The sequence below is a fragment of the Parasteatoda tepidariorum genome, chromosome 5, assembly GCF_982258835.1.
Source record: "Parasteatoda tepidariorum strain Cologne lab strain chromosome 5, Ptep-v5.0, whole genome shotgun sequence".
NCBI classification, from domain to species: domain Eukaryota; kingdom Metazoa; phylum Arthropoda; class Arachnida; order Araneae; family Theridiidae; genus Parasteatoda; species Parasteatoda tepidariorum.
The window spans coordinates 74,724,940-74,744,094 of NC_141759.1; the positions used below are offsets into that span (position 1 = coordinate 74,724,940).

Consider the following 19,155-nt stretch of genomic DNA (forward strand, 5'->3'; position numbering starts at 1 on the left):
TTTGCTATAATCATTTATATTAAAGTGTGAAACACATATTTTAATTATATAAGCAAGTGGAATTTAATCCTATCTGGTTATTTTGTTATCTAGCTTACATTTCCACCACATTAGTCCAGATAATCAGATGCCTACTATACTATGTTCATTGCAGTATTTTTAGATATATATATATAACAAAACATCAATTTTGGTTTAAAAAAATGTCCTCATGAACTGATTTTCCTACAATATTTTGAATACATTATAAAGACTGCTTTTTATCACAAAAATGGCATTTTCTAGAGGATTTCAGATTTTAAAACTAATGTTTTAATTAAAAATTTTTAGTAAAGATTTGAAATGTAACAAAAAAAAATAATTCAATTGTTTAATCATGTAAACAATTTCATTAAAATTGAAAATTAATTATGCATAAATTATTTGTAAACATTATTCAGATTTAAGTAAAATCATACAATTTAATTGTTCATTTTACCTGAAATGGATTTTTGTTTCTTCTTGTCAAGAGCTCTGATGAGTTGTGCAATTTCCACATCCACATACATGTTAAAGGGCAGCTCTTCATATTGTGTGATATTCTGTGCCCTGGAAATTTAAAGTAAAATTTGACATTTATTCATAAGATTTTAAAGACTTTTTTTAAATAAAGTGTAAATGCCATATTAGTATAATAATCACAAATAAAATTTTTTATGGGTAAATAGGTGATTTGCCTTTGGTACTATTTATTTAAAAATATTGAGCAAAGTTAAAAAAAAAAAAAAAAAAAAAAAAAAAAAAAAAAAAAAACATTTAACAAATTTAAATGGGATAATACAGGTGCATAATTTTAAAGTATAATATATATTAGTAAAAAAAAAACATTTAACAAATTTAAATGGGATAGTACAGGTGCCTAATTTTAAAGTATAATATTTATTGATGAAATGGAATACCTGTTAGTGATACCATGTTCATCTGCCTGTAAGTAAAAGTCAAACATAATCACTAAACAATTTAAACTACAAAAAAAATATATTTCAAGTATAAATTTTAGAATTCAGTCCGAATTATTCCTTTTTATTTTATTGGCCAAACAAATTAAATTAAATTATAAGTATATCAAGTCAAATAGAATAAAGTTCTTCTATTATTATTGAGAAATTCTTCATTAGTTTTCTATAATAATGCAGAAGTTCTTCTAAAGTAATTTCCATGGTAAAAATTTTAAAGCAAAATGATTTAGTAAATTTCCAAGTAACTTTCTAAGATAATACTGTTTAAAGCTTGCATAATTTCCATTGAAAAAAAAAAAGGTCAAATTTAGCAAGTTTCAAAATTCTGTCTAACACAATTAATTTGGTTTCCCAAAAGCATTTAATATTTTTAAAAAATTTTAATTTTAAATTTATTTTATGTTATTATTATGAGATTGATTTAAAAAATAATTAAATCAAGCAATTTTCAGTTTGAGCTTTAGAAACTACCATGCAGGATATAAAAGAGGATATTTTATTAGGTTGAATCATGTAATAAAGATTTTGCAGATGTGCCTCTTTATAATACTGCTTCAAAGAGCTAACAAACAAAAATCGTAAGACTGGTTTTGATTGCTTTAGTTTAATATTGGAATGGGCTAACAGATGAATCGTATGTATTTCTTAATGTTGTTAATAGGACTGGGCTATAAATCGATATATCGCGACATATCGATTTAACGCCTATATCGCAAACCGATACAGCAACTTTCATTCCAAGCGATGCATCAGAAATCTGATTTAAGCCGTCGAGTGAAGAAGACGATATAACGATATAGCGATACACGCAAGGACTTTCTCTTACGTTCCGATGCCAACTCGCGCTGTGGAAGACGATATTGTTTCGTTATGTTGAGACCTTAGAGGAGTAATTTAGGTAGAGAGAACCAGTCCCCCATCCCTCGTTGCAAAGAACATCGTCACGTGATTCCTGGACGACTTTCCCTCCAGTAAACCCTCTCCCCATTCTTTTCCTATGGAGGTGAATTGATGAGCTGTGTTTTTAACTATAAAATTTAAAAAAAATGGTGGTATACTGCTGTGCATTTGGATGCAACGAAAAATTCATTAAAGGAGGAACTTTTACATTTCACAAGAGAGATTTTTATTCTTTTATATTCAATTATAAACATTTATTTTCTGTTTATATGTTAGCACGTCAAGTTATGGAATGAATTTAATTGGTTTTTAACTAGCAAAATAGCAATTATTTTTTTATATTTTTATTTAAATTAATAGATTATAATGTAGTTAACATTGATAGGCATTTTCATTACAATTAAATTTCATATTGATACAAATATTCTGATATTTTTACTCCTTTTCTGATAAAGCGCGTGCATCGGATTTGGCGCATTTCTTTCACGCCAATGTTTGCAAACAGATCGCTTTAATTTTCGCTCTGTAACTTTTATTGATGCATTAAAATAATTTTTTGTAATAATTTCAAGCGAATTTAATTATATATTTTAAATGATTTAATTATATATTTAATACATTTCATGCAAAAAATAATTTTTTGGATCAAAACTAAAATTATCTTTTAGAAATTCCGTTATTAAATAAAATTTATAAGCCGAAGAATATATTTCTTATTATTTTATTATATAGAAAAAATTGTTTGGATATTCATATTTACTTAGGAAGCTTTATATTTATTACTGTACATTTATTATTGAAGAAAATATTAACTAGGTTATTATAGGTTCTATTATTAATAATAGGTCCTATTATTAAATAATTGTTATAGGATTATAAAAGGTGTGGCTATTTATTATTATCATTATATGTATTTAATTTTGATTTCGAGAAATAAAAAGGGAATCATTCTTTTTTTGAATATCAATTAATTTTTTTAATATAAAATTACAAGTAGCTGTCGAGAGCTATCAATGTTTCAAACAACTGGTAGACAGTATGTTCTTATATGGAATTTCGCAATACTTTTTTTTAAAAATAAGATAAAGGGACAAATAACAAGACAAAAATTTGGTATTTTAATTTAAATACTTTCATCATGTTATGTTAACTCACTAAAATTTTAATTGTATGCATTGGTTGAAATAAATTATTATCGCTGATAACACATTTTATAATTCATGTCAGAATGTAAAATAAAAAAGACATGATGTATTTTTAAAAATTAAATGTATTTCCTAACTTTGCAAATTTTATTTTATTTCTTTTTCCTTATTAAAATTTACAGATTATAAAGTAATGACTTAGAAAATATTTTGCATATCACGCCAGATTGTTGTATCAAATGGATAAGATGATTTTCTTTAAACAAAGATTGACAATGAAAATATATTTCTTAGTTCAAGCCGTAATGTAATATAAAACAGAATGATAATGTATTTTTTTAACTATTTAAAATAAAATATTGTTATCCAATTATTATCTTGCTGTTCTTTAAATTCTATTGAAGGAACTAGTTATTTTTTTTATTTAACTCTTATGACGCTTTGACAAAAATAATTAATACCTATAATCATTTGCAATTAGTTCTTTATATTTTAAATGCTTTTAAATGTATGTTCGATTCAAAAAATCATTATTTTTATTTCATTGTCTCGCAAAGTCATACTTAAATAATATGTTATTAGCTTTTTATGATTAAGAAATTAAAAGTAAATAATTAAATGTAGCACGCATACTATAATGTATTTTTATTTGAAAGCTTATCTTTTACAATCACGAATAAAATTGGGAAAGCATTCAAAATAAAATAAAAGAGAGAAAAAATCCTTAGTACTCTTGAAAATATTCCTGTACGATGCGACCGCCAGCTATGAATTTTCCGCCAAAATGGAAACCCCCATCTTGGAACAAGTTTTCAGAGCCCAAACAATAGACTAGCTCTCTCTACCCTAATATCTCCTCTAAGGTTGAGACGGCCTTGACTGATGAGCGGTAGAATCAGAATCACTTTTGAGACCTTATATCGTTATATCACATGTTCGTTTTCGCACCTTCGCGATTTGAAATCGTTTCTTGTAGATTATTTTCAATGGGATTAACTTCGTGATCGCCGTCGTAACCTTGTTCTGAACGCAATCTATTATTGAAAAGAATTTATAAAGAAAAGTTTCTTCATTAATTAGGTAAGTTTTTTATTTATTTTCTGACAAAACTTTTTTTATATTTTTAAATGTGAAAATTATCGGAAATCTAATTTAAGGCATCCATAAGAAATTAAATTACAAAGTAAATAAATTTGTTCGGTTATTTTTTTACTTTCTTTTAATTTATTAAAAACCTTTCGGATAAAACTTCTAATAATTTAATGGGCTTCTATTACTGATTTTAAATTTATAAATCTTGAGTTATTTTTAGAAATAAAGTTAAAACAAAACTTATTTTTTGGACATAAGTCAATAAACTTTATTTGTTCAAAAGAATTTGAAAAGTTTGCGAATTTTATTCATTTCTTTTTTTTTTTTATCAATTACTACTTCGTTTTATTAGAGAGTAAAATCATTATTTTTTTTAATTTTCGTTTTATATTATTAGTTAATTAGCTAAATATATTACCGAATATCACAATTCTTTTGTTTTTATTTTTAAGAATTTAATTAAGAAACTTTGCCTTACTTTGTTTTTCGTTCATAATTCGGTCATTATTTAATTTAATTTAATTATTTATATGAAATAATAATAAAAATAGTGTTTAAGAAGCATTTTTTTTCTAAAATTTATTTAGCTCTTTGTTTTAAGCATACAAATAATTTTTAACGAACTTATTTTTTAAATTTTGTCCCTATGCTGTTAGGTAAATATATTGATAAATTTCACTTTTATTTATTTTTTTATTTTTAAACTAAGAAATCTTTTGTTATTTGCGTGATCATTTTTAGAAAATATAACAAAACTTGTGTTTACTTCTTCATTAAGAATTTGAACATTACGATCGAACTTAATAATTCTGTAATTATTTACGCATAATAGTACAAGCAAATATTGATTTGTTAAAAAAAGTTTCTTTTTTTAAAAAAAAAAAAATATTTTTAACACTTTGTTTTAAGTGTATAATGAATTTCTTAACAAACTTTATTTTTAATTTTTTAAATTTTCTTTCAATAATTTCAGCTAGATATCTTTATAAAATTCCCTTTTTATTTTTAAACTGAGAAATCTTTCAGAGAACGAAAATTTTAAGAAATTATTACAAATCTTATGTTTACTTTTTAGTTTAAAATTCGAACATTTTTAATTTTAAACTTCGGCTTTTAGTCAATCTAAATTTTATTTTAATTAAAATACATTTTGAAATTTTAAAATCAGCTTTTGTTTAATAACAATATTTTTTTTCATTAAGGGTGTTTTAGGGGTTAACTTAAATTAAGACTGCTTATACCTTATAAACGATAAAGAAGTGCAAATATTTCATTCTGTATCTACACACATTTTTTCAATAAATATTTTAAGTCAGATTTGTACATCTTAGTCAATTTATTTAATATCTTTCTTTAGCAAAACATATATATTTTCAAATTTATAAATTGATTTAAATCAATATGCGTATGAAGTCTTGATAGAAATCTGACTTTCTGTGCCTTAAAGTAAATGAAATTCAAAAATACTATATTGCGATACATCGCTATATCGCGATGCAAAACTGACGATATATCACGATATATAATTTCTAATATCGCCCAGTCCTAGTTGTTGATTAGAAGAAAATTGAACTTTGTTGTTGGTTGGTGAACATTGTTTTTGGTTATTTAAAATATTAAAAGATGAAACATAAGCTAATCATAATAACACAGTAACTTTTTAAGTGTTAAGTTTATTACTCTTGTCAAAAGCTAAATATTTGGATTTTAACATTGATTATGAAACTAAACATAAACATTGTTGAAAACACATATGAAAAAATGATCTGTAACAAATAACAGATAAACACATAAAAACATTTATACTTCAGTTTACAGATAGAACTAAAAAAAAAAAAAAAAAAAAAAAAAAAAAAAAAAAAAAAAAAAAAAACTTATATTTTGTAAAAGTTGTTAAAAAAATATCTTAAGAATTGTTTCAAATGTCTTTCACCTAAAAAAAAAACAAACCAAAAACCAAAATTGTTAAATATTTTTAGGAATTATTTTGACAAGATAATTTTTTAAATTACTAAATTTACTCATTTATTACTTATATACTCCCAATTTTGAAATGTTAAACAATGTGGTAAATAATTCCCCCAAGACCAGAGCCGTTTTTAAGGATGGGCCCAGTGGGCCCTGGCCCAGGGCCCCGAGTTCGAATGGGGCCCCCGAAAAGTCTAAAATCTCATTGCATTAATTTTTTTTTTTTTTAATTCCAACTCATTTATTATTTATAACTTAAGAGGGCCCCAACTTACATTGTCGGATACTTTTCAAAATCTAATTGAAGTGTTTACAAATATAAAATAATTGTTACTCTTCACTTTTCTAACTAAAACAGCAATAAAACGCTCTTTCCACTAATGAAAATATCCCCACCTTCATAGCTACCACCCACAGACAGAGACAAATAGCCTTCTCACTTTACACTATGAGAAAATGTTTTTAGCTTCTTTATATTGCCTTGGGGCTCTTTTTTCCTAACTTCGGAAATATCAGATATCCACAGAAACACCCTTTTGTCTAATTTCAGCTCATAAATTTCTAGGAAGAAAAAGTTTCTAGGGCTGTAAATAGGGGTAGGGTCTTATTAGAATTCCTTTGGGTCACTCTGTCTTGAGATTTCCATAGTGCCTGTTAAATTGGGACTCCTTCAATTCTAAATTTTCTTTCTTAGAAAATGTAGATATTTTTTTCTAATTTATTGCAAAAGCTTTTTTTTTTCATTGAATCGTCCTAAATGTTTCAACTAGCCTAATTGTTTAATTTACTTAATTTTTGTAGTTGATTTTATTTTGTTATTTTTCAAATTAATCGTAAGAGAATCCGTGAATTGGAATTTTTATATCAAATTTTCGTAGGATATTAAGAAGACATAAATCTTTCACGTTGGAGGTAAGCAAATGTTTTTATTATATCAATTTTGGTTGTGGTTAGAGAAAACGTGAAAGTTTTGCTCAGTTTTTTATATATACATTGTGAATTTTTTTGTTTATTTATTTAAATGGCGGGCCACTATTCAATTCCCTCTTCAACTGGCCTGTCTGCCAAAACTCTTCATTTGGTCAGTTCTGGATGAAATTGAGAAAAAAAATTTAATTTTATTTAAATTTTACTTACTGCTAATAGACAGAAACAACATAGATTTTGTTTAATAGAGCATTGAAATCAAATGATCATCAGCTAAACAAATGTTTGAACACAAGAAAAAAATTGTTTAAAACTCCTGCATGACCAAATTTTCCATGTTTCCCTTAAATATGAAATATGTTTAACTTGTATTATTATATTTCGTGCACTAAATTAACTTATTTAGTTAGCTTTTGATTTTATTGTTTATTGATCATATTTGTTCCTATTTTTAACTCCTTGATTTTTGTTGTTATTATGTGTTTAAAGTTAATAAGGCTTCTCAATTTTTTAATTAATAAGGCTTTTAAATTTTAAAGTCAAAGTCGAAACAATTTCTTGAAATTGCAAATCGAAGCTATATATGAAATTTTGACAGCTTTGTTTTTATTTTAAACATGTGCATTTAATTTAATAAAGTAAAAAAAATGAAAAAAAATATATATAAATAGATGACTGAATAAAATAAAAAACTTCCTTGTCATATCATCTTTTAAACAATTTGAGTATTAATTATTTTATTTAAAAATAAGCAATTTAGTTTTAAATGTAAAAAAAAAAAATATTTGTTTAAAAGGTAATTATGCTCCTTCATTCGATCATGAGACTATTTAATATCTGTTCCTAAGGATCAGAATTCTCTTTTATTTTACTTTATTGTGTGATATATTTAATACTTTCATGTGATATGCTGCAGTTTTAAATGTCTGAAAGATGACAGAAATCGCCAATTCAAAAAAAAAAAAAAAAAAAAACAATTAATACTTTTGAACATGAATTTAAATAACTCCATACGTTTTGTTTGGCTATCTCATTTTACATTATCACAGTATTTAGAGCAGACAATTGCCTGTCGGTGAGGATGATATAAGTAAAAGAAGCATACAAAGAATAATAATAATAATAATAATATTTCAGTTAATGCCCTCAATATTATATTTTTAAACTTCTCGCAAAAATGTATTAAAAAAATAATTGTCGCAAACAAATTAATATTAAGTAAGAACGAAACAAAAATTATACCAAAATGTGCTGAATCACTAGTGAGACAGGTGGGATGAAAGACATCGAAACCAATTTGATTGAATAGTAAAAGTAGGTGCTTCTAAAATCCAGAAATCAATCAGGTTTGAATTAAAAAAAAAAATTTGACACAAAATTTATCAGGGGCTATTCGTTGAATTTCAATACAGGTTCTTTGATTAAATACAGGTTCTTTGATTAAATATTAAACATTAACAAATATTTGTCTTTTAAAATGTTTCATTCTATAATAAAAATAATTAATTTATAATTGAATTCTAAGACTAATTGCTAATTGATATAAAGCTTTAATGTGTTCCATTGATATATTAAATGTCATCTATCGGCGGAACCCCGACAGTTCGATTAAAGTTTATTAAGGTAATTACGAACATTATAACCTAAACGCAGACTATTTTTAAAATATTTAATTAGAGGAATGTAGATTTTTCATCGTTTTATCATTATCAATCTTAAATAAAGTTTTAAATCCGACATTTAAATTTGAAGTTCTTGTGTTATATCCAGTCTAGTTTTGAATTTATTTTTGGTGTATGTACCTAAGATGAAAATGAATAAGATAGCCGAATTATGGTTTACTTCTAAATGAACTGAAGATACTTGTTATAAACGTTAAAAATGGTAATTTGGAAAGCATTTTTCTAGAATGTCAAGTATCCAAATGACTTAATTTATTAAATTTAAAAAAAATAATTAAAAAAATATCCGCAGGGCAGGTGTGCATATTTGGGGGCTGATAATTATGAAATCTAACACAAAACTGTGAGGTCGTGGGTTCTATTCCAGCTGATGACAGTCTTTAATTATTATTTATTAATACTGAGAAATGTTTTTTCTTATTTTCTTTTTAAGTATGCGTGTTAAAAACTAATAATTAAACAATTATTTAAAAAAACTAGAAGACTCCGCTCCCTGTTCATTTTGCTCACTAACCCTCGTGGTTGCTTCTGCATTCATTGCAGATTAAGAGGAAAAACGGTTTATTTCCATTTTTTTTTCTACAAAAATTACGATTGAATTACTCAATGAAGATAGACTCATGGGATAGAGCATTCTCCTCTGAATGAGGTGCACCGAGTTCGAATCCCAGTCATGGCTGGTCGATATGAATTTCACACCCAGCTTTTACCGACCACAGTGCTGACGTGAAATATCCTCAGTGGTAAGTGGATTATAAGTTAGAGTCCCTTTGCCATCAAGCTAACCGTGGGAGGTACTCGTGTTCTTCCTCTCTATGTAACGCAAATGAGGGTTAGTTCCATCAAGACGTCCTCCAAGAAGGCAAAAATTTATTTCAATACTTGATCCTGGAGTTCTCTTGTATGATGGATTGGGTTCAAAATTACAAGGATACGGAGTTGAACATTAGTAGTCCTAAATTTGAAATTGGGTGGGCTGTTCAATGACTGTTATAAAATAAACTAATAACTTGGTTACGATAGCTTGGTTGGTAGGGCTATGGACTCATACTCACGAGAATGGGAGTTCGAATTCAGCAGGCCGAATAATACCCATGTATTAAACGGTGACTGGTGCATATTAAATCTGTCGGGGTCATAAACTCCTCCTAGTTCTCATAACAATTTAATACGTCTGGGAACTGATCCAGGAGTTTCTTTGTCTTCTGGATTGGTTTAAAAACTTCAAGGCTACGTAGTTAAACATTGGCTCAAAATTGAGCCAGTTTTTCAACGATTATTAAAAAAATTAATAATCAAATTGTATTTTCTTGTATTCTTTCTAACTCCTTGCATATTTTCTACACACCTTCATAGTTTGATGTTTCTAAGTCTTACAGATTTTGAGCTGCAAAGCAAACTGTATGTCTTACAGGAAATTGATTTTGATGACGTGATAGAAGATTCGCTTCTCAAAAAGCGCGAAAAGGATCGTTACCTTAAATTTTCGATAAAAATAATGTATATAAGCTTTTATAATTAATTTATATGATTTTTACTCTTAAAATAAAGTAATTTTTAAAAATTATTCAAAATTAAATTTTATTCTCTAAATTTATACTCATAAAGGGACCCAGATAATGACAGGCCCAGGGCCCCTATAAACATAAAAACGGCTCTGCCCAAGACCTAAATGTTGTGAGAAAACTTAAGCAAACTTTGATATTAAAATATCATACCCTTAAATTCACAGAAATAACAATGAGTCATATCAGCCATGCTAAAAATAGTTTATGTATACACTGAAAGTAACTGAGTACAAATTTTACCAAATGTCGAGCTTTGATTGGGCCTCCATCAAGTATAGCTTCCCCTATAACGTTTACAGCGATGATGCCAACCTGTAAAGCACAATGAGCAAAAAATAGAAGAAAGAAATTTCATATTGCTTTATATACTACATGAAAGTTCAACAATAAATTCTCAAACTGTTTCTCAACAACTGTTAAAGTCAAACTATTAAAATTTATAAACAATTACTGTATTCATTGTCTTATAAGACTGAATAAGTCGGAAATATTTCTTTCCTTTCACTTAAAAAATGAACACAAAAATAAGGAAAACACAGTTATGACTGATTTATTATTTTAAATTTTGTGCTGCCATTTTTTTTTGTCTACAGAATGTTTTGAGAGTGATCGAAGAAACCAAGGAGGAGAAAAAAGACAACTGTTTAATATATTTTGAATAAAGTTCATAATAAATTTAAGGAACATTTATTGAAAACATTTTGAATAAAAATTAATTCAGAATTATATTAAACAAATTCCCTTTAAAGCATTAAATATAAACTACAATATTATTCCTTAATTAACAATCAAACTCGGTTATGTCCTGAATGTTTCCCTGTATTATTAATTGATATTTTGCTTAAATATCCAATGGAAACAATCATACGAATTTGAACAAAGAGTAAATTGAGAAAGAATAAAAAATTTATAAATTTGGTGTACAAAACAATTGAGAAAGAGTTAAAAATTCTAAAATTTTGCATACAAAATAATATGATTTTAAATTGAAACATAATTTCAAGAAAATTATATTTAAAATATATTTGCATTTTTCCCACATGAAGTAATACTATTTTCTAGCATGGAATTCATATATGTTTGTAATAAATAATAACTTTGTTATCAGTGAAACACAATAATTATCTCAAACCAAAGTAATGTCATTTTTAAGTCCTTGATTTTACGGAGAAAAAAATCTATAATTAAAATCTGTAAAAAAGAAAAATATTTTATTTAAATGAAATTTCTAATTGGCATTCTATGAAATGTAAGACTACCAACAATCAGAGATCAAACGGTCCAGAAATTTTTACATGCCCAATTTAGCATGGTAGTTTATAAAATACAAGCGAAAAGGAAACTTTTACATACTCAAGTCTTTTTCAAATGCTTATTAATGAAAACATATGAATGTACCTATTGTTTCTAATTTTGTCCAAACAATGTCATAAACAATATCTACATCTGCACTATTTGAAGTAATAATCAGAAGTATAAACATTGACCATGAATAAGCTTGGATGAACTAAATGCAAAGCATTATTAACAAGTATAATTATTATAAGTATAAAGTATTTTCAGCAGGTCCATGCCCTTCAATAAGCCCACTTCCTTCCAACAGAACAACCAATGTTCTAGTTCCTTTGGTAAAATAATTGTTACAAAAAATATTTTATTATGTTTTTTTTTTATTATTTAAATAGGCATTATTACCTAACATGAAAAAGTCTTGTGTATGATTAATAATTGTTATTCTTTAAAGATTCAGAAAACTGATAAAATCATATATCAGGAACAATATTTATTAGTAAATAACAGAATAAAGAATTAATTCGTTATTATGTTATTTATTAATAAATAGTGTAACAAAAGTTAATAAATAATTTGTTTTCTAGAGTAAGAATAATAATTTGAAATTATACATTATAATTAAAATATAGAATATTAAATAATTAAAAAATACAAACCTGATTACACAGATTTAGTTTATTTACATGGTTTTGATGAAGAATAATCTTCACAAATTTGGCAATAATATCTAAATTAGCAGATCTGAATTCCCTAGCTTTGAAATTGGTCCCCAAGTTGTCGGATAATGGAATATCACTAAAAACAAATGGCATTTTTAATTCAGGTTGTATACACAACTGTTAAACATATTTATTAACTAAAAGCAGAGTTCCAAAATGGATATTTATTCAGTAATCCTTTTTTTTTTTCAATGACATGCATTTCAGCAATTAATATGAGAGAAATAAAAATATGAGTTTTAAAATGAATTAATTTTATTTCTGACTTGATAAAAAAAAAATTATTCTTATTGTTCATCAGAGAAATAAATCTTATTGTAAGAAAAAAATAATTCAAACAGAGCTTGAAGTTCACACAAGCGATTCCTATCTATTTTAAAACTATTATAACATCAGCTAATAATTCTACAGCCAAACAAATGGGCGCCACAAATCCAATAAGAAGGGGGGGGGGAAATGCTTTCATTAGATTTTAAGGCTCTGTATTAAAGAAGCTATATCAACTAAGATAGAATGCCTCAATTTTCAAAAAAGTTCTTCATGTAGATTTATTAAATATTGCAAAACAGAATATTTTTTCAAAAAATACAACTTTAATAATAATAACTTTTGCAGCAAAATAAAAGTGACAAGAAATTAAAATGCGTGCATAAAATATGTAAAACAATTATTAATTTGTACTATCTCAAAAACTTAATTATTTAGAAATCAATAAAAAAAATTCTAAGAAATTTGATTAAAAATTATGCAGTAAGTTATATTGGAGATTTATTTATTTTGAAAAACAAATTTTTTTGATAAAATTAAGCAAATATAATTAAATTAAACAAATACTAACCCTTGTTTTTCCCACGAAACATTTTGAAGCAATTCAGGCAGAGTGTTTTTCACATCACCCACAAGCAGTTCAATTTTGGAAGCTGAAATAAAATGCACAATAAAAAAAATGAGTGACCAGTAAAAAATGACTAATTAAACTAATATAGAAGCATACTAAAAATAATTAAAGCAGTAATAGTAATAGGAAAACTAAAAAACATAGAGAAAGTTATATTACCAATAGAAAATGGATGTGACAAAAGTTGAAATTTGCACAGTTTTGACCTCATTTCCAATCGTAAGATGATTACTTGGGGATAGGAACAAAATCTACAAAAGTTTTGATAAAAGTGATCTCAGGGGAATTTTATACATTTTGATTATTTAATAAAATCGTAATTAAAAATAAGAAAAGTTTTTTTATCAAATTATTGTAATAATCAAGCAAGAATTTTATGTTGGGGTGAAGGAGAAAGGGAAAAATCAGGATTTTTAAAAGGATACACATAAATTTATTTATTTTAAAAAAGCTGAATAGAAATTCTGTATTTTTAATATCACAATTAATAATATTAAATGTTATTAATCATATTCACGATACATTATATTGTATAAGATTTTAAAAAAAGGTATTAATACATTTTAGAGGATGAGCAAAAAATCGCAAGACTAATATAAATTCCGGTGATGCTTAATTAATTGTGGTAATTGGTAATAAGAGCTGTAGAAATAAGAACTTTAAATACTAGTATAGGTATGGTGGTAATAGGTTTTTTCACATCCACCCGAAACAGATAAATAATGATTTTTATTTTTATTTGAAAAAATTTATCATTTACTGAATTTTTGCTTGCTTTACTGTTTAAGAATGAACATAAATATGACACAAGTTAACATGTCTTCTGTACTAAGTAGTTTCAGGCCAGGATAGGACAGGAGTTCGAATCCAAAGAAACCATGTGCATTAAATGGTGACTGGTGCATGTTAAATCAGTCCAGATCACAAAGTTCTCCAACTTCCCATAACAAATGATGAATACCTCTATAGGTACTGAATTGGAGATTGATCGTTCTCTTGTTCAGGTCAAAATTAAGATCTGTGGATTAATGAATAGATGTATGAATGGGTCCGTCCTGTAAATCAGGCTGCGACATTTGTGAGTGTGGCTGAAATCGTATTCTTGGTCATAAATAATGACACTGAAAAACTAGAAATGCACCCTCTACGTTAAATTTGCTTGGTTTCCCAAGCAGGCTTGCTAGCATGGCAAGCGGGCAATAGAAACAACAACAACTGAAGTAGTTTCAATTCTAAAGTACTTTTAAAATAAGTTTTTAATCTATTAAGAATTGAAAGTGTTCATTCAACGGTAACTGATATAAGATGATTTTATCAATGCACCTATTGCATACTAGGCAAAAGCTTTTGGACAAAATATATTTCAGAAAGATATAAATTAAAAAATAAATTCTTCCTAAAAAAATAAAATGAAATTTTTGTTACCTTATATTTTATCTACTTTGAAAGAAAAACACTAGAGCCAAGCTTTTTTGAGTAAATTTTCTACTTCGGGCAATTTTTCTTGCAGAATTTTCAAAAATTGCCAAAATGTTCTATTATTTTGGGGTAGGTGCCAATATGGTGATTTTCCCAATATTAATGCGATGGTTTGAAATCTGGTAGAAATTTACAATAGAGTGCTCCTTTTGTAATTATAAGAATAGTGATACAAAAATAGGAAAATATGTACAGTAAAAGTTCCAAGTTACAGTGCACAATACAAGGGGCACTCTATTGTACACTATATCCGTCAAAATATTTTTTTTTACACAATTACTAAATTTACCTAAGGGAAATAATTTTAAAAAAAATTAGAAACTTATGCAAAAGTTAAATGAAAAAATTTCTTGCGTTAGCCAGCAAGGGTTGAACAGAAAACATCTTTTTTTTTTTAAATTTTACCATCAGTTGTGGCTTACTTTGGTGACATCCAACCTCTAGCAGTTGGGCGTTGATTATTTAATTCAGCCGCTGGATAATAGTCATCTTCACCCGTAATTTTTATAACAGAAAAAGGTATTCGCTTGATCATATTTTAATTTAGAATCAGTCCCAAATATTCAAACGTACAAATTATCTGCCTTACTAGCGACTTCGGAATCACCAATCACAGCATAATGCTATAAAATATATTTAATAATCCTGAAAGAAAATAAATTACAAGTAATATGTTTATCGAAATAAAGCTATATTTAATATATTAATGGGAAGAAACTTTCGTTTTCTACCGGTTACCAGGTGCATTTGTTAGTAAACAAAACAAAGATTACGAGCATGGTTACGGTTCGTTAGTCCCACAGCTGTCACGCAAAACTTTTTGTTACAGTTGAATCAGATAAATTATAAAATGCAAAAATATATGTTTCAAGAATTTAGGTTTTTCATGAAAAATATTTTCAAAGATTTTCATCAGCTTATTTGATTCAATTTTTATGAAATAAAATAAAATAAAATTGAAAAGTTTTATTCGAAACCCTTATGAAAAGTTTAATCGTTTGCCACAAGATGGCAGCACTACTGTGGCTAAGCATATCAATCTTAATTTAAAAAACTCGCTGATCAAGTTCTCGCTTGTATCTCAGAATCAGCATACGTGATTTTCTTGCATTCAGTGTGATTGATTTGACCAAGTACAAACCCCATTACAGCGACCCTCCCATTATAACATGATGCATGAAGTCCCATTTGCTATTCAATTGACACAATGTCATTTTAATGTCCATTAAAACATCCACAATCAACCGCTCATTGCTTTACTTTGTGGAGACCAAAATTCAGTCATTGAAATAAGAATAAGTTTCAAAAAAACTATTTAAGCCATTTTTTCCATTGATGTTACTACACAATAAATGTAAAACATCTTGAATCCCCTTTGAATGAAGATGAACAAGGATTTTACTAAATCTTAGGTGGAAATAGTTTATGATGCATAATTCATGGTATTGTAACAGGTATTCATTGTACTTATGCCTAATTGTGCGTTTGGCAATACTATCCTTTTCTTTCTTCTAAAGCTCGAAAACAATACTTGATTGCTTCCAGTAAGATATTTTAGAAATACCAAATGCGTAAATAGGTAGGGGCTAGTGTTAGAGTGCAAACAGTTTGTTTTTTTCAATTTGCCGTAAAAATTGCTAATCATTAATTTTAATAAATCTAGTATTTCTTTAATTAAAATTCAAATCTTATCTTTACTTTGAGTAATACCTTAGTAAATTTGTATGCATACTTTTTTAGCAATTTTAAGCAAGACGGATGCTTTAGCCCCAATTATCATTAATTATTATATTATATACATATATATATAAAATTAAACTTTTACTTTTATATGTCTATAAATAAAATGAACATTCGCTAGCAACGCGTTATTTCGATTTCTTTTTTCATTTATTTATTCTTTTAATTTTAATCCAGCATTAAATAAGTTTAAATTATTAAACGTAACCTGCTGAAAAAAACAGCATTAAAAGTTACATTAGTTTAGAAGAAAAAAAATTATCGAAGTAATTTTGTAAATTCACAAGGGAAACTCAAATCGAAAAATTTTAAAAGTTGCAATTACTCTTTAATTTTTACCATTGTTTCATCGCATTATAAAGTTCCATTTTAAAGTTTTTGATTTATAAAAGTAAGAATACCAATCAAAGAAAAGTTTCTGATACAGCAGCGACAGCAATGGCAATAAATATTAAAAAATAATTATAATAATAATAGAAAGGTCTATTTTTCTCTTATAAGTGCGTAAGATTTTACAAGAATAAAGGGCTTTAAACCTGAATGTCTTATCGAAAATAGCTCATATATCATCGCTGATCTTTCATTTTTCAATGTTTATATTATCGTGTGTGCAATCTCCGGACATCTCTCAGTTGAAGAATAAGACGCACATTTTTTTCACGTGGTCAGTCATTCATGTTTTTCATGATTCAGTTCAAAACAATCAAAGCTAATGAAGGATGGTGAATGTTCCACGAAATTTTTATACGGATTAGTCAGAGGCGTTGAGAGGTAAGGGACTGCCCAGGACAACCTCGAATAAATTTCCCGGGGAGGGGGTGTAATTTATTCGAGGGGATACATAAAAAGGGTACATTAGAAAATAAGGTTGTAGTCGCTGAAATACAGTCGAACCTCTATTCGACGAAGTCGCTAAATCCCGACAATAAGTTCGTTAAATGGAAAATTCGATAAATAGAAAATCACCTGTTGAAATACTTAGACAACAAGAAACAGGCTTTAAATTCATAAACACTATATATAATTAAAGTAGTAACTGATACACCTTTATCTTGTAAACTAGTATCTACTGTTTATTTTATAAATCTTAGCCATGAAAGAAATCTGCATCGAAAGCAAGAATACAGCAAAACATTATCAAGTGTTACACTATCGTGCAGCATACATTTTCAACTAAAAAAAAGCTAAATTTATGTATAAAATTATGCGTTCTTAAGTTTAATTGCTACTGATAAAATCCGGTAATCTTGTCTGAGTTTTTCGTTTGAAATGCAAAAAAAAACAGGGAAAGGGATTTTACTGCTTTCTCTAAAAGTTAAGCAGCTTCGAAAATCAATTCAAAGTCGTTTCCCCCATAAAATCCGTTAACAGGCTTGAAATGTTTTGAAATATTTTGGGAAACAGGGAAAGCGGATGCGAAATAAAAATTCGTAGAATAGAAAATTCACTTCGCCATTTGGAAGTTATTTTGCGAAGAAGTTTCCAAAATGTTCTTAGTTCCTCGAAAAAAATCGCAAAATAGAGAAATTCGCAAAATGGAAGTTCGTTAAATAGAAGTCCGACTGTAATTACAAACCTTATAGAGTTATTGAAGTCCTTTGTAAAACTTGTGAACTTCTCCTGGTTTAAGCCGGAGATTTTCCTCGCATTAACCCCTTTTGTCCCGACTTTATATTTTGAAATGATACAAGAAGTGGTTTTATGGAAAAGGTGGTATAATATATTATCGAAATTAATTGTTTTTTTTTTTTTTTTTTTTTACTGTTAGAGCATTCAAGAGTCTTTGATAGATCAAAAAGTACTTGCTCCTTTTAATTCTAGATCTAGTCAGAAATAACTAAATCTTTGTGGTCTCTGAGAATCTTTTAATTCACCCAGATAAATGAAAATTCTGAAAAAAGTTTCCCACCACAATGAATGTCTTTGAAAAAAGGAACTGTCCTAAATATATGACGCTGGGCGTTAACCGGTTAAGTTGCAGTCAAATTAAATTGTACTCAATCTTATGATTTAACTTCTGAATTAACACGTTCACGCCGGGTGTTGCGCCTGAAAGCGGGACGGAAAAGAGAAAATACTGGGAGAAGAACTACCGTCATTCGGGGCTACTTTGTGCAGGATTTCGCAGTTTTTGAACTTTGACATGTAAAAAAACTATGTTAATTCAAACTTTAGTAAAATTTATCGATATTATATTCATAACTGGACTCAGACGAGTGAATTTGATCAATATTGGCATTATTTATATGTAATATTTGCGAATAATAAGTCAAAACATACCTTGCACAAAGTAGCCCCCAAATGGGGCTACTTTGTGCAGTGATAGGAATTCAGTTTAATAATCATGTTTTTAGTAAAATATTGATATAAAATTGTTAAAAAAGTTAATTGTTGACATTTTTAAAGACAAAAACATCAAGATATGTAAAGATATTAGTTTGAAAATAATTTTCAGAATTAAAAAACCATTTTTTTTTAAGAATTTTTTCTTAGAAAGAATGTTAATTTCAAAACATTTGAGTTTAAACAAAAGGAAACCATATACATTTTTAAACATTGAAATGGATAAAATTTTTAAAATAATAATTATTACATATTCATTAACATTTATAATATTGTTAAATTTGAACATAACATCCTTGAATGAACATGACAGAACTTGCTCTTCAGTTTCTGTCAAAATCACCTGATGTCCTATGAAATATATTTTTATGTGTTAAATCGTTTGATTAATTCATTGGAAAAA

General features: G+C 27.0%; 1 protein-coding gene across 4 annotated transcripts in view; it reads right to left on the reverse strand.

The window, feature by feature from the left end:
* The window catches only part of LOC107448841 (centrosomal protein of 104 kDa), a 78,117-nt gene that overhangs the window by 28,905 nt on the left and 30,057 nt on the right, over window positions 1-19,155 (reverse strand). Inside the window, exons 1-7 of one of the 4 annotated variants that reach the window (XM_087164233.1) lie at window positions 15,092-15,347; window positions 13,350-13,441; window positions 13,131-13,212; window positions 12,230-12,368; window positions 10,521-10,592; window positions 939-960; window positions 479-588 (exon numbers count right to left, since the gene is read on the reverse strand). In XM_087164233.1, coding sequence (XP_087020359.1) covers window positions 479-588; window positions 939-960; window positions 10,521-10,592; window positions 12,230-12,368; window positions 13,131-13,212; window positions 13,350-13,441; window positions 15,092-15,204 — 630 coding nt within the window. In that variant the 5' untranslated portion in view covers window positions 15,205-15,347. Of the gene's footprint in view, window positions 1-478; window positions 589-938; window positions 965-10,520; window positions 10,593-12,229; window positions 12,369-13,130; window positions 13,213-13,349; window positions 13,442-15,091; window positions 15,348-19,155 lie in introns of those variants that run through there. The other 3 variants (XM_087164234.1, XM_087164235.1, XM_087164236.1) reach the window with 3 other exon arrangements.